The following is a 17,184-nucleotide window of genomic DNA, read 5'->3' as shown; positions in this document are numbered from 1 at the left end:
GTCAACTGAATTTTCACATACAGATAACACTGTGCACACAGCTATATAGGTCAATTACCTGACCTCACAATAACTGCAACATGTTTGTAGAGAACTGTATTACACAAACGTAACAAGTGTAAACAGAAATACTACAGTGATGTTTGGCAAACAGATGTTCAATAGGTGGTGAATATGTTAGTTTTTTGTTCTGTGCCAACAGCCCTGCTGCTGTGAAACATACCAATATTGAAATAATGCCTCTTGCTTTCAAAATCTAAGGGCATAATTATATTCAAGTTATATACAGCTATTTATAATGATATTTAAGTGTAATATTCCTGTATTTGATTTAATTAAGCATAACTCGCATTTACAAATGCATTAGCATTAACTTGCAGAAAGATTGTAAGACTGGATTACAAGAGGTTTGTGCCCCAATGTATTCTAGCATAATCCCTATATGGCATATTGTGCTTCTACAGGTTCTGCACTTTACTGCTCTCTGGCGGAAGGAATGTAAAGCTCTGAGTCAGACCAGCTGTGGCTCCATCCTCACCATAAGGAACGTGTAGAAACCGATGGCCCAGTCTTTCACACAGTGCTTAGGAGGACAGACGGTGCCAATCTGCAGTTGGCTCCAAGTTTCAGAAAACTACGACAAGAGCACGTGTGGCAAAACGCCCCTCTTCAAATCAGAAAATACATACTCCAAAACAATGTTTCATGTGCAATTCACATAAATTTTCCTTTCTTTCTTTTTATACAAGTGGTGCCACAGCACAGTGACACTACCCCCGAAGCCTACCCTGTTGGATTCACCAACAACAAAAGTACAATTTTTAGTTGAAGGTTACAAGATATAAGAACAACTGAAAACTTATTTTCACTCCTATTCATTTAATTTAGGATGCCCTTTACATGATCAGACTTAATGCATAGCTACATCTCAGTTCAGTACACGGACAACCATATCCCATAATACTTTATTTCCTTCTTACATTCTTTATATATAACAGATACTCACACAAAAGTAGTCAGTACATTCATTTAAGAAAAATATATAGAATCATGATTTCTTACCAGTGACTGCACCAAGAAATTACGCTGATGCCTCAAGTCACAAACAGTATTAAATATTGCAACTTGTCCTTCCTCTTGTAACTGTAATAACAGGGAATCTAGAGCTACGAGAGTACCTGTACGACCAACACCGGCACTGCAAATTAAACATAAGAAATGCATTTTAGCTGCTTGCACTGCTTGGTGTTCAATTACTGCAGCAAAAGTAATATCTTCTGCTAAGAGGGCATAAAAAGAAAACTTATGAAAACATTAGTGCCAAAGTATTAAATGTGAGGGGTAGTCCTAACATTTTTATTATCATCTTTGAAAAATAAAGCTACCTAATTAATTACTTGCACATGACAGCAGTCTTGGTACACTCTGAAGTCCCTGAGTCACAGTACCTCAGCACACCACTAAGAGGAGCCAAACAAAATAGCACAGCCCACTTCCACTTTATTACAAGGCTGTGCTATTTTGTTTTAGCTTCCCTAGTGGCATGCTGCAGTACTGTGGCATGGGGATGTCAATATGTACCATTACTGCAGACATGAACCTGCGAACAAACCAACAAAAATTGACCACGTAACTTTATTTTTCAATGTGATTATTAAAACTTGATGACTACCTCTCACAGTAACAACAGAATTTTATTTCACCTTTGTACTTGTTGCACATAACAACATAGTATTTGTGGAGATTCTCTTTCTCAGTTATTTATGATAAATATTACACAGTGAGCATAAAAATAGGTAATGTGGTGACAGTTAATTTTTAACAAGAGTATTCAGTTTTCGCAGATGAAGGTTATATGTAATCAAGACCAGGCTTATACCACATTATGTTGTTGTTTTTACAATAAACATCTATTACATATTCAGAAATGATTGTTCCACAAGGCAATTTTTATTTTATTTGAAAAATCCAGTAATGTTAGCGGAATGCGATATCAATGTAACTGCAAATGTTGGTATTCATTCCTATGCTAGTAACACAAAATCAAATCTAAAACCAGCACACTTGTGATGTTTATTGTATGTATTTATACAAGTTAGGCTTGAACTATGTACAATTTGACACGTTCCATATCCTTGCGATTCACTCTTCCAGGATCTACGGATCATGAAATAAATAAATAAGTATCACAGTTATGTTGTGAAGGTCTCCAAGATCTGCAGATGTGTATTATGTCTGCCTTCACACTGACAGCAATTTCTCAAAATCAAAATGACTGATATTTAAAATAGATACTATCAATAACTTGTCAAGTACATTGCAGCTAGTGCACCTGGTTCTCTAGTAGCTATATTTCCTATTGATGTCACAGAAGCAGGAAAAATAAATAATAATTAACATATTCCATTTGAAAATACTTCTACTACTTACACAATAATTTGTTATGAACATATCCATCACTATATGAGGCATTAATATGAACTTAAAATTAGTGGATATAAATTTGCTTCAAATCTTTCTTTATAAACACACCATGACTAGTTTGAAATTTGTAAAAATCCATATTTTGACAGCTTCTGCACGTTTGTATACTGAAGACCGCGGGCTTTTTGTGGTAAAAATAAAGGGTCTAATATCTAGGCAACAATGAAGTCGATGGAGACAGACTACTCGTTTGGATACAAGAAAGATGGGGAAGAAAATTGCTTACACCCTTTTCAAAGGAAATGTCCTGACATTCATCTTCACAGTACAAGGAAACCAATGAAAACCCCAATCTGAAAGACCAACTGGGGATAAGAGCCACACTTGCCCAAATGAGAGTCCAGTGTCTGATGGCTTTGTGGTATTACTTTCATTGGAGTAATGCTGCATCCTACATACAGTCTCTTGACTTAAATACATATGTGTATTTCTTATAGAATAACTTTATCAGTTTGAAGTGTATATATGCTCACTATGTTTAACGTAACTCTTGCCCATTTACTGCATATTCCAGCAGGTTATATCATGAACAGTAACAGTCCTATCTCACTTACTTGGGGCGCATCCACAGTTACTTTTAAATCTGACAATTCCTGCTTGTTAATAACAACATGTTGAGTTCTATATGCTAAGAAGTCATCAATATTATCACAAAACAGGTCTTGTATTTTTTAAGGTCATATTTTTATCACTAAGTGGGGGTTTGGAGTATCTTCTGGAAGGTAAGGCACACAAAATTTACCAAGGTATCATTGTCTATTACTTTCTGCATCACATGGATGAACAGAGCAAGTTGATTTTCACAGAAATGTTCCTTACGGTATCTATGTTGATTTCTACCAAGGAAATGTTCATTCTCCATACAAAAAATTGGTAGTACGGGGGTAAAAAATGTCCTCTAAGTCTATAACAAATTGATGTCAGTGATATAGATTTTAGGTTATGTAAATTTGTCCAACAATTGATCTTCAAAATGGTGATGGTATACAAATTTTTTATGATCACTCTGAACACTTTATTGTCCTGGTGAAATGGGATACTGCTGCTACAAGGGGATCAAGTCTTTTGAATAATCGACATAGTCTTGAACTGGTATCCTGTCAGCTACACTTTATCAGTTTTAGTTGATTTTCAATATCACAATCACATATTTCTACATCTACCAGTATGGTATCCATGTGATGATTCAAAGTACAAAATGTAGTTTGATCATCTTGACTGAAAGGGTTTCAGAAGACAGATTTTTATTCTTCAGTCCCTGCTTTCTTATTACATTTTGGTGTCGGTGTGATTAATGAAGGGAGGCACAGATGCCAGCTTAGATATACTTCCAGCAATGGGCAACATCTCATAGCTTTTGGTAAGGGGTACAAGGACAGCCAAGTACCTTATATCCACATTCCTGTTCTGCTGCTGTAAATGCCATTTTTTGTGATACTAGGTTTACTGGAGTAAAATAATGCCTACACTTTATTAGAGAACGAAAAGAAAATCTTTTTTCGTTGCAAAACATTGCCATTTCAGTTACAACTAGAGACAGAAGGGAGCTCAACAATGTAAATAGTTTCTAGTGAAAATGTGTAAATGCCCTATGATGAGCTATGAACATGAAGCAGCAGCAAAAAGGTGACTGTGTTATTTTAATTAAATGTATCTAGCAAAATATAAAACAAGAGCCACTTGTAACAAAATTTTTGAGCAGCAGCTAAAGTGTAAAGAATTGCTGATTATATATGATTGTAAAAAGGAGCTGGTGTAAAGAAAATTACTCTGTTCTTTGCTAGTTTCTTTAAACATGTGTGAGTTTTCTCTGCCCCCTCCCCTCCCTTCATCGTACCCCTAACCCACACCCTGCTTAATCCATGTCACTTTCACATTTTTCCCACCTACTACACCAGCACTCTTAAAAGAAGAGCTTTTTTCCCTGATCTGTACTGTTCAGCTCGTCATTTGTGGGCCTATCTTTTGCTCAATGTTTCCTCTTTAAAATAAATGGTTGTAATTTCTGATAACACTTTGTATTTCACTTCATTTTATCTTATGTGATCATTATTATCTTTAAGTGTATTCAATGAGTTAAATTCAGATTCCTAAACTTACAAATCACAAAAAATTAGTTTACAAGATATATTTTTGAAAAGATTTAAGATTATTTATCATAAAAACATCGACATGAAAAGGATAAGAAATATTTTTTTCATGCAATGAACAAGTATGCTTGAAAAAAAAAAAAATCTTGATATCTATAAGGTCATTGAATGAAAGAGAAAAATGAGAAACAAAAAAAATGTTTAAGATAAAAGAAAATTTAAAATTGAGTAGCCATGTGATTCCTACCTGCAATGGACTAAAATAGGGCCCTTCTCCAATGAATATGCTTCATTTAATCGCTTGATAAATTTCAGAATTCCTGATGGATGTTCTGGTGCCATGAAATCCTTCCATACAAGATAATGGTATTGAACTATGCTTCTTTCTTCTCTGTCCTTCCCACTACATGTTCGGTACATTCTCAGCTCACGAATAATGTAATCTAAACAAATAAGAAATACATAAGTCTTCCACTTCCCCCCGACAGACTCCAACATATCAGTAGTTGTTGACAGATGACTTAAAATACTGGGGCAAGAACAGCAGCTTTTTTACAAGCAACTACCACTTGTACCCTGTATTCTCTGAATAAAGTGTAGCAACATGAATATCTACTTCTGATATCCCACACTGCTTCTAAGTGCTTTTAGTTTATCATGGTAAGATGTGGAAACAAATTTAATACAATTCATTAAGAAATATATAATTCCCACAAAAATGGAAATAACACCAGAAATTTCCTCAAATTAGTCCAACAATAGATTTAGCCTACTGTTCACTGAGACCATTATGAAAGGTTGGCAAATAGCTATTTGTAAGTGATATTAAAGTGTACCAGTTGAATCTGAAATTGAGTGTTTAAAGAACATTCCAACCCAGTGTCCATCTCTATAATGGGTATGTGACTTGGAGGTAGCGGCTTACTGCACTTGCAGTCACTTAGAACGCAGATAAATACTTACTGAAAACTTACTGGTTGAAAACATGTAAAGTGTTCAGTGGTATTGTCATCACGGCAATTTTTATGGCATGCCTGTCTTGGACACACTAGTTTTCAAAGCCCCATAAATGTTAATTACATGGGCTAAAGCACAAATTTCAGAGTAAACATCTAAAGTTATACCTGAATATTCCTCTTAGTAACAGATAGATGATACAGAAGTTATTAGCAGAGTACAATGTTTTCAATGTACTATATGTAAACAATGACTAAGAGAAATAATCATGCCTCTTTCGTCAGAATTATGAGAACAATACGCCGCAACAATAACTATGTCAGTTACAGAGAAGATGGTAAAACTAAGAGATCTCTTAGTATGAAATAACTTTTCCGATATACAGTATATGTAGCACATGAAACCAGCAAGGTCCTCTTGTGCACAACTGGATCTGAAGATGGCCATAAGAGATGGACAAAACCAGTCATCTGAAAAATTAAGTTTTGAAACTACTTTGGCAATCATGATTGTCTATAGACGATATATCAAAATAATATTGTACTTTACACTAACTTATGTTGCTGGTGATAGCATCAAAGGTAGGGTTTGGGAGGGTATGGCACTAACTGGTGTAAGATTGGATACTTGTGAACTCTAAAGTTATCTACCAAAAGCGTACAACAAATGACAATAAAATGGAAACTGCAAGAAACAAATAAGGATTGTGAAATGATGTAGAACAGGAAGGATCTATTGAATAATGTACAAAGACAGATTTTCTTCATATGGAGTTACAAAATGGTAGTTATGTGTGGACACACAGTATAAACATATGCAGTAACTACTCAAAAATTTACTTTGCATAACCAAAGTTTTACTAGTTGAGATCCGTATCTATGGATCATGTGTTAAGGAAGGTGAGGCAGTAATAACTTAACTGCAATGTAACAAAATAATTTGAACAGTGGACACAAAAATGTCAAATGTTGTGGATTTCATTGTTCAAAATACAATTTTTATTAAGGCCAGTGGTGGATGGTGCTCATTTCCAGTGGTGGGGTCCACATAAAAAGTTAATAACTTTTATAATGGCCTTGCTCCAAATTGTTTGTTATATAACCTTCATTTATGTCATACTGCTTAAAAAAAACACTAGAAAAATAGTAAAAATTATAATTATAAAGTTATGAATACAGGCCTAATCCAAGAAATACTGTACCTAATAATAAAGTATATACAGAAGTGACTTTTTTGTGCGTAATATTGTAGTGGTTGATTTGAGCCTAAGCTCTTCATTTCTAACTTCTTTTTCATATTTATTAAACTAAAGTGCAATTTTAGCAAACAATCTAGTTCAATAATTTTAAAATCACTATAAGAATACCTGAGATGCAATGACAGAGCTCCAGAATATGGATCACTACTGAGAGATGGCACCACTTGCTGTTTGCACGTTTTCTGTTGATGAATAGCAATAGGGCAATACAATATGAGGAAGGAGGAGGAGGAGGAGGGGGGGGGGGATGCAGAACTCCCTTACATGACTTGAGTTATATGTCAGCAGTACACACAATTCATACAGCCACTGCCTACACAGCTATCTCATTTCAACAATGGCGTTTTTGCTGGTACATCGCTACAGTACTGTAAGATCTCTAAGGTTGGTCACCTGGTCTTGAAGCAAATACTATGCTGTTTAATTGTAGGCTTCCTATTTTTGCCAATTTCTGCCAACTGAGGACTGGAGTGAAACTGTTTAAGTTAAACGGCTTCAAAATATTTGACACAATAATAAGCGACCTTCGACTAGCGCTGTAATATATAGTTGGGAGCCTGTCACAGATGATGGCAAGCGGGAAGTTACTGATGCTGTGTTTTGGTTTGTAAAAGTGTTGCAAGACAGATGCATTATCAAAGCACTACCAGAAGCAGGCAGTTCTGTTTCCTGGCGTTCCAGATTGATAGGAGCAGTTATCATCGAGCGATTTTTGGAGCTGACAAACGTAATGACTTTTGTTGATACTGAAATACTTTACCATGAAGACGAAGCAGAAGGTGATTCAGTGGAAGGTATCCCGACTAATGAATCGCAAAATGGTCATAACACTTTGGAACTCTACACGTCACTGGGAATATGTGCTTCATCTGTTCCCAATGAGTATTACGAACAGGTTTCCAAACGATTTAACTACGGCGCTATACCCCTTGAAGCAAAAGTAAAGGTGGTATCACTAGCCAGGAATCATCCAAATTGGAACTTACAAACACTGCAAAAGAATGGAGCAACAACAGCCCTGAAAAGGAAGAAGGACTTGAAATTGTGTGAAGCTGATATCGTTAATGGAGGGACAAGATACAACAAATACCAGACGATAAATAAGTGGACATACGACCGATTTGTTAAATCTCGTTGTCATAACGAGAATGTAACAACGAGAATACTTCAGGAAGGGACTGCAGGTGCAGCGCTTCGACATACAGCCAACACGGATTTTACGTTTGCTGCATCATTATCTTGGGCAAGAAATTTCATATCGGAGTATAAAATTCATCAATAAGTCTCTCATAAGGAGGTACAAAATATAGAAGATATACAGAAAGTGGTGGCTCTTTTCAGCATGCAAACGGCGTCACTTATGACCGGTTTTAATCATGATTACGTGATCAACACCGATCAAACAGGATGCGAGTATCAGGTGAACATTCAACGCACGTTATCACATAAGGAAGAAAAATGAACCCTTGTCGCAGTTGGTAGTAAAAACAAACTAACACATTTGTACACGGCGCAATATGCCATCACAGCCTCTGGAAAACTGTGCCTAAGGTTTTCCCGTGTTTACAAGAAACGAATGTTACATTTGGTCCTCGGGTTATAATAGAGGTCAATCGTTTAACCGACTCGTTGAAAAATGTTTACATTACCTGCTCCAAATCCGGGGAACTGACAAATGCGATTTACAGAACATTTCTTGAGAATGTTTTAAAACCATACGTTTATGATAACAAGTTTTGTCTAACATTGGATTCCTGGAGTGGAAAAATTAAAACAACAATATATCACACAATGTTTATAGATGGCGAGGATCAGCCAACATACACAGTAAAAGTAATACCGCCAAACTGCACACTTGTGTGCCAGCTGTGTGATATTTATTTCTATCGCCAGGTTATAAACTATTTCCAGGCTTCAGAATTGCAGTGTGCTTCTGGAAACCCAGCGGGAATTGCACAACTGCATGGATGCAATAACTATTCACAGCATAATTCATAACCAACTTTCAGCACCAATTTTTCAGGCAATGATATCATATGTGTGGTAAGCATCAAAATTAATTCCCGAAAAATACATATTTTAAAATGAAAACCAAGTTTGTTTTCCGCCGACTCTTTGGAAGGAACAGTGTAGCTGTCGAAAGAATGCATTTATTAGATGTTCTTGGTGCTGTGAGTATATTTGTTTTGAATGTTTATATGACAAGTACCATCCATCTAGTTGTTCGAAGAAAAGTGAGGACACGTAACAGTGATTGGAAGAGCCATTGTAAAGTGTCCTGGAGTAACATTTTAGTTGTTTACTATCCCAAGAGGTTTGAGAAATTTATTTGCCTACCTTATTATCATCATTCCATGTTGATTTACTTACCTTATTAACCCTCCTAACCCTATGAATTGCGATATGGAAAAATACAAACGAAAAGAATAACATCCAATAGGTTTCTTCAAGATTCGAGCCCGGGTTCTCCGATTCCCAGCCAGTTACCTTGGCCGTTGCACTATCGGTGCTGTCGGTGAAAAGTGTTTACCATGTGGGTACAGAAGCGGTAGTTGTAAAAGTTTCTTACCTCGATTTCTGGATAAGTATGCGTTTTCAGACCCCATACCTGATGATGAAAAATGCTCTATTTACAATTATCTATCAATCCCGCCAATTTTGAGTAGATTGCTCGTCATAACATTTAGGGGTGATTTTCTCAAAAACGCAGGGGTGTTGACCCAAAATATCTTAGATTCCTGTGTTTTAGGTTGTACACAAGCGACCTGCCAAATCTGAGCCGAATCGATTGGCCGTGTCTGAGGCCTTCCCCTTGTAAGAGATGCAAATTGGTCTTACAGTACAAATTTGTAGATGAGTAGATGATCCCACAAACCACTGTTTAGTATATGGGGCAGTACATCTAGAAACAACTTATCTGTTACTTACGTTCCTCGAAGCCAGGAAGAGGGTATGGGGGCACACAGTTTCCCATGACCAATGTTATCTGACTGTATTGCTGGGATCACTGGATTAAATGTATGTGATAAATAATTAAATGTTTATCACATGCATGTAGGATGAAACATACTCAAAATTTAAAATGAAAATATTTTTGCAGTGTTCTCAAATAAAATATCACATACATACTTGACACATACTCACTGACAAAATAAGACCAGCATTAAAAAAGCAAATATAATGACATGGGTCGGTACGCAAGCCAGCCTGGATGTGGGTTTTAGGTGGCTGTGGTTCCCCCACATCCCGTTAGATGTATATTGGGTTGGTACCCAAGTCCTGTCTCAGTTACATGAATGACAAACATTTAGAAAAACTTTGGCACACTACCACATTAATAACACTACATGCAAACAGGTGGGGTACACACATTACGTCTTGATAGTAATGTGGTGGCAACATGAGGAGTATCCAGCCTCACTGTAAGCTAACCATGCCACATCCACAAATAACCATGCCGACCCTGTGTGGATGAAGAGCAAAGGCAGAAGGAAAAGACAAAGTTGTCTGATCATGTTATCTGATGTTTTTCTGAACACGTCAAATACTGGTAACAAGCTGTTCCAGGTGCCCTACTAAAAAGCGTTGCCTACTACAAAAATTGCTTCGTCTTATTGTATTTATGTTTTTTGTTTTTGAATGTAATCAAACATGTAACATTTAGTAACTCAAAACAATGCTCTTTTGGATTAGCACTTTCTTCCACTGATCCTTTATATATGACAGTATCACACGAATCCCAGTTCCCAACGTCAATTCTAATCACATGAGTGTCTCACTCTACAGCTCGTAAATTTAAATCACACATACCACAGCATTTTTCAGGAATTTCAGCACAGGTTTTTTCTTAAGCTTTCTTCCCCTACAGATCCTGAGGCAAGTTGCCTATAAACCCCTCCCGTTAGCACTAAGTCATCAAAAAGTACATAAAAAGGAATGCAAATTTTGCTAGTTTTTGGACAAATCTTTTAAAGCCAGCATTGTTTCCTTTCCTTTTTGTGTGCCTGTTGACAACTCAATATTTCTACTACCGTATCTGGTGAGCGACTTCCTTTACTCCTAAATTATTTACATTGTGTCGTAACTTCTTTTGCTATATTTATCCAGTTACCATGTTTGACTACCTTTGACACTTACCTCCACCCAAATCATTTCACATTCGAAATCTGCACTAACCCCAATAGATGTGTGTGCTTTATGACAATAAATATGCAATTTACATTGGGATCCAGGCGATCTTTGTGATAAAACGCTTTACCGCAGCATTTGGTCTTCAGACACTATGACTGCTAGATGGCAGCAGCAATGGTGATGGTGTAAATAAATGTTCCTTTCTTTCAGGAGTGCTAGTTCTGCAAGGTTCGCAGGAGAGCTTCTGTAAAGTTTGGAAGGTAGGAGATGAGATACTGGCAGAAGTAAAGCTGTGACACCGGGCGTGAGTCGTGCTTCGGAAGCTCAGATGGTAGAGCACCTGCCCGCGAAAGGCAAAGGTCCCGAGTTCGAGTCTCGGTCGGGCACACAGTTTTAATCTGCCAGGAAGTTTCAAATGTTCTATAACATTTTATTTATTATAGAATTTTAGTTATCAGAATTATGATTTTGCTGCCACTGACACCTTGTTACACCACACTTTCTTCACAGTACCATCTGGCCATTACTACCATTTATCCCAGTCAATGAAGACCAAAACAGATCGATTACGACAAAAGATTTGTTTCATCACAAATTTTTGCACAGTGTGGAGTGTCATGAACAACATACTAAAAGCCCTGATTGGCTGTGTGTGAGCATTGATGTGAGGGTGGATTTAAAGATTACTTTTTAATTTTTTTCCTCAAATAACTCAAAAACTGTGGCATCTAGCAAAAAAACTATATTAAATTTTCTACAAAAAAAGGTTTTATTCATTTTTTTCTAGGACTAATAGTTTTCATGTTCAGGGGATGGAAAAATCGTAGATTAGTAAAAAATATTGTGCTAACAATATAAAATTAATGTTTATCTCTGAATGAAGTGCGTTAAAAACAAATATTAAATGCGTGTACCACATCTAAGTGCTGTAGAGGCATATTAATGGATAAATTGTGTTCTGGGATGTAATAGAGTGGATTGGGGAGATCTGTGGGGTAGACGTGTGAGAAAAGGTAGGTTGCTGGAGTGTGGTCATGCACTTCCCTTCTTCATAAGTCTGCAAACTTTAGAGGGAGCAGTTCATTCCCCATTCTAACTATCCCACTACATCACACACAATGTGCAGATATGCCCAAGGAGTGTGTATTTTGCACAAAGTGTGTTAAAACTACATGGAATGCAAATATTAGTTACCATAACACTAACGCAGGTAATGCATACGGGCAGGATCTACGTAAATCTCTGCACACTGTTCTACACTGCTAAAGGAGAAATTGATTCCTATAATCCTGAGAGGCAGCTGTAGTTTTCTTCCAGGAAAGTACAGTCTGTAAACTAAAAATTGAGCAGTGCTCATGGTGGGGAAACTGCATTTCCCAGAACAACACAACAGCTGCCATACAGGATGACTATGAATCAATTTCTTCTCTATCAGAGAAGAACAGTGTGCACAGATTTATTATGTAGATTCTGGCCATATGCATTACCTGCATTAATGCATCTGTGCAAAATGCACCCTCCACGGGTATGACTGCTCACTGAATCCCCTGTCATTCATAAGGCACACTGTAGAAGGCTCATAGAACTTCATGAAACATCCTGTAGCTGCTTCCTGTGATGTAGTGGGGTAGACAATGTGAGGAATCACCTGCTCATTTTTCACTTTGTAGACCTACAACCTGTAACACAATTTATCCCATGGGGCTCTTACATTTTCATCACCAGTACTTGGCCAGCAAAGGGAGGAGGCATGGTGGTAGAGAGTTCCTGATCACCAGACTTCGCTTCAATATCCTGCTTTCAATAATAAACCTCTCCGCTGTGTCTCATGAAGTGAGAGCATGTGACTGTCAATGGTGATCAGTCTGTTGGATGGGGTGTTAAGCTTGGTGGCCCCCTTGGTGCTTTTCCTGAGGAGTAGGCTATGTGCTGGTACCAGGTTTCACCCTCTTCCTTCTCTCATTATCACCATCATACAACATAAACATTAAACTACACACACACATAGTATTACAAAAAAAGTTGTCCATGGGACATGTTGCAAACAAACAAACATTAAACATTTGTTTTTAACCCACTTCACTTAAAGATAATCACTAGCCAACGAGTTGCAAATAACTGTTAGATACATTGACCTAGGTTTCGATGCCTACTATGAATATTTTCATCAGAATGAAATTTTGAGAAACCCTATAAAATAACACACAGAAATTAAGTATGAAAAAAACAACCACATTAACCAGTAGTGCAAACGCACAAAGAGGAAATGTTAATGGTTTATACTAATATACATAGTGTAGCTACAAGAGAAGCTTTCACATATAGTGTTGGACTGTAAGATTACTAAGCTACAAGAGAAGTTAAGCTTTCATATGTAATATTGGTCTTTTTTTGCGTGTGTTACACTTTAAGACACATCACACAAGTGTGCTAGTAAACTTTAAAATAATGACAAATTTATGGTCTTCTGGGGCTTGACATTCTTCTAAGTAACTGGTCCTCAACGTGTTAAGTTTTGAACGAGAGTCACACGTTCTGTGATTTAATAATAAACTCATCCCACATTTTCACACACAGCATAATTCATCTTGCATAAAAGGAAATTTACTTTGAAAATCATGCTTTTCAAAGTGCCATTCACAATATTTTCCCAAGACATGTCAGAAATAAGTTTGTTTTAGCAGTTGCCAGAGAACGCCAGAAAACAGGCATTATTGCGCGTGTGCTACTACAATGATGTAGGAAGCCCATATGTTCGTATGTATAAAGATTACGAGATCTTACATTATGTCATAAAAGAAACAGGAGATCTGAGGGTACTCCAAGAGCATTGGAATTTTGTAAACCATACTAAAATGCATAATTGGGCTTAAAGTGCACATTGGCTCATCCAGGTTCACAATGAAGTAATCCCCACCTGATATCAAGTTTTTTTTAATGTGGTTTTCAGGATGTAAATTTTCTTGAATTACCAGTACTGTATTGTATCATGTTTGGTTCTTTATTATGGCATAATGCCATACATGCCAGAAGATGAAGATGTGCAGTTGAAAGTAAGTGAACAACTGGAACTAGCCAATACTGTGACATGAAAGACTTCATTTCAAATAAATTGACTGCCTCAGCGGAAATGATTAATAAAAGCCAAATTTCTCTAGAAAACCGACAAAAATAACTTCACTGTTCTGCAAGACGATTAATGCTTGACTGCCAAAACCGTGCAAATAAAATAAAATCAGAAAACTGAAACTAGTAATATAGTTTTGCCTTCCATAATTATGCGAATGTATTTTAATTCACTTGATAGCTCCCGGCCACAGAAATCTGTTTTGTTTTCATTTGACATAGGAGATGTAAGCGAAGAGGAAACAGCAAAATCAAACCTGAAGACAGATCATGTGGAGACTAGTCCCCTCGCCACTACAACTCAGACTGCTCGGCACATGCGTGAATCTGACAGCTCAGGCGCACCAGAAAAATTTTTCCTGTTAGCATCTGGCTTAGCCAGAAGCAGGAGAACGAAATGCTCACATGCAACTGAACTGTGCATACGCATGAGCCCGATGGCGTCTGTTCAAACGAACTGAATGTAAACAGTTCTGATGTCATGCTAACAGAAAGCAGTTTATTGTTACGAAGTATTGCACAGACTTCGTCCTAAGGCCTTTGACACATTTTGCTGTTGGCAGACGCTCGTGTGTGCATGTTGTTTTGTTGTTGTAAATTGCCCATTTTCTTTGCAACTCAAGTTTTATTTTCATTTTTTCTCTTGTTTATGGTTTAATGCTGCAGTTTATTCTGCAGCAGTTGGATACAGTGATATTCTTTATTAGAGTATCAGTTCTTACCACTGAAAAATACAAAAATTTAACTGAAAACTGAAAACTAAAACAATAAAAAATTCCCGGAATTCCGAAAAATTCCCGGGTTTTTCATGGTTTTTTCCCCCAGATGAAAAAAATTTCTGGGTTTTTTCCAGTTGTCCTGGGGCGCATACACCATGTTTAAACATTGTAACAGAAATAATTAAAAAAACAACAGTTAATCAAAAAACAAATTACAAAGAGAACTTAATGTATTTTTGAAAATACACAGTAGTCAAGTAGATGAAGTATAAGAGCCATCTATTTCACTTTACAGAAATTACTATTACGTAATGGGCAGAATAACACACAAAATTTATACAAACAGCTGTACAATCCAAAAAATATCAACATGAAGGTAACGATAGTAGTACACATCTACGAGATTCGAAGAAAACGATGTTTCAGAACTAGAGGCAGAAAAACAGAGTAAAAAATAGAAGAATCAAACTTCCACGAGTAGTGTATTAAAACCATTGAAAAAATTGTTGTTATGAATTATAACTGTTCATTGAGAGTGAGGCCATCATTCTTAGGAATATGATTGAAAAACTCCAGCTCTAGAGTATGTCGAGTCTATGACCATTCTTTTTTCTACGTAAAATGGAAATTTCTTTAATGCTTTTTGGTTTGTGACCAGAAATTAAAAGATGATCAGCAAAAGTGGAATTATGTACATTAGTGCCTCTTTTTTCCAATAAATGTTCTTTATACCTGACACTAAAAGATCTTCCAGTTTGTCCTATATAACAACAGGGACAGTTATTTTATGCACACCTGAATTGTGTACAGGAGCAACTGGGGACTTGAGATTGTGAATAAGCCTTTTTTTTTGCATATTATCATTAGTGAAAAAAGTAACTTTGCATCCGTATTTTTTAATGAGAAGATGATGCATTTTATAGGAAATAGGTCCTAATTAACTGTCAGTTTTTCAATCATTTCTGTTATAATGTTTCAAATGGGCACGTCACTGTCTGCACCCAATAAATGATGTAACTTGTATAATTTTCGTGACAGCAATGTAAGCCACTGGGCCAATCAGTCTAATGGCGTTCCTAGCTGGGCATACATGACAAGGCTGGAAAGTGTTTGATTTTTATTTTTGACTTTAACACAGCTGCTCTAAATTCTGACCATTGCTTTCTTACAACGTAATTTTATGTAAGTAGCCTTTGTACGTCACAACAATTGACATCTTGTTTAATGTGTTTTTTTGTCATACTTAATTTCTATGTATTATTTTATAGGGTTTTTCAAAATTTCATTCCAATGAAGACACCCTTAGTAGGTGTCAAAAGCCTAGGTCAATGTACCTAACAGTTATTTGCAACCAGTTGGCTATATAGTTCCTATGCATGAAAATTATAAATGGTTGCTGAGAAACAGCCATGTTTAAAACTGTACAATATTTTTAAAAATCTGCAATTTTTCCATCCCCCTTGTATCTATCCCATAAGGTGTGAGGAGATCGTCATATGATCTGTGCCCACATAAGGCTTCTAGTCAGAGAAACACAATCATGCCACTATGCACATCCACTATTGAGTGAGGATGAGCCACCCAGGTCAGACATACTGGGAGGTGTTTTGAAATTAAGGATTCTAGGTAACAGCTGAGGCCACCATCATGCAACAGTCATTGCAGCAGCTGCTACACCGCCACAACCAAGCGGAGCAGCCTGTAGCCTATCAAATGCGACTAAGCAGATATCTTTGTCTCCCCAGCCACTGCATGCAACAAATACTGATCTCGTCCAACTTTTACTATTTAGAAACATATAATAACACAAAAGAAAGCAATACTATCAGAATGAATCTTTCACTCTGCCACAACCTAGAGGATCATTTAAAGAATGAATTTTTCACTCTGCTGCAAAGCCAATTTCCCCAATAACTTTCCTTCTGGGACTGCTAATTCCTCAAGGTATGCAGGAGAACTTCCGTGAAATATGAAACTATGAGGGAGGTACCAGTGAAAGTTAACATGTGATGGTAGATTGTGATTCATGCATAACTCAATCAGTAAGAAGCATTGCCTGTGAAAGGCAGGTTCCAGCTTCAAGTCTAAGTCCATCACACAGTTTTATTCTGCCAGTAACTTTAAAGTACTATTAATCCATGTGATTGAAGATGACATAAAAACTACATTGAGGCAGGTGCACCATCAGATCAAACTACACAGCTAGTTCTGTGAATGATGCAAAACTATGGTTTTAAAACTTTTGCTTACGATGATTGGAAACAAGAGGAGAAAAAGCCCTGGCATCTTTTGGATCATGAATTGCACTAACTAAACAATTCTACCTATGCAAAAAACACAAGATACTGGGTAACCAGTGAGCACACCTGCAGTACACACAAGCAGACAATGCCTCATTTACAGCATAAAAAGTGTTTTG

At 36.8% G+C, this 17,184-nt stretch overlaps 1 protein-coding gene across 1 annotated transcript in view; it reads right to left on the bottom strand.

Moving 5' to 3' along the window:
* The window catches only part of LOC126185094 (tyrosine-protein phosphatase 69D), a 367,349-nt gene that overhangs the window by 69,206 nt on the left and 280,959 nt on the right, over positions 1–17,184 (bottom strand). The window contains exons 18-19 of the mRNA XM_049927899.1: positions 4,822–5,017; positions 1,063–1,198 (exon numbers count right to left, since the gene is read on the bottom strand). Coding sequence (XP_049783856.1) covers positions 1,063–1,198; positions 4,822–5,017 — 332 coding nt within the window. The remainder of the gene's footprint in view (positions 1–1,062; positions 1,199–4,821; positions 5,018–17,184) is intronic.

The sequence above is a fragment of the Schistocerca cancellata genome, chromosome 4 (genome assembly GCF_023864275.1).
Source record: "Schistocerca cancellata isolate TAMUIC-IGC-003103 chromosome 4, iqSchCanc2.1, whole genome shotgun sequence".
Lineage (NCBI taxonomy): Eukaryota > Metazoa > Arthropoda > Insecta > Orthoptera > Acrididae > Schistocerca > Schistocerca cancellata.
The sequence above is the reverse complement of the archived record's forward strand: the minus strand, read 5'-3'. Positions and strand labels throughout refer to the sequence as shown.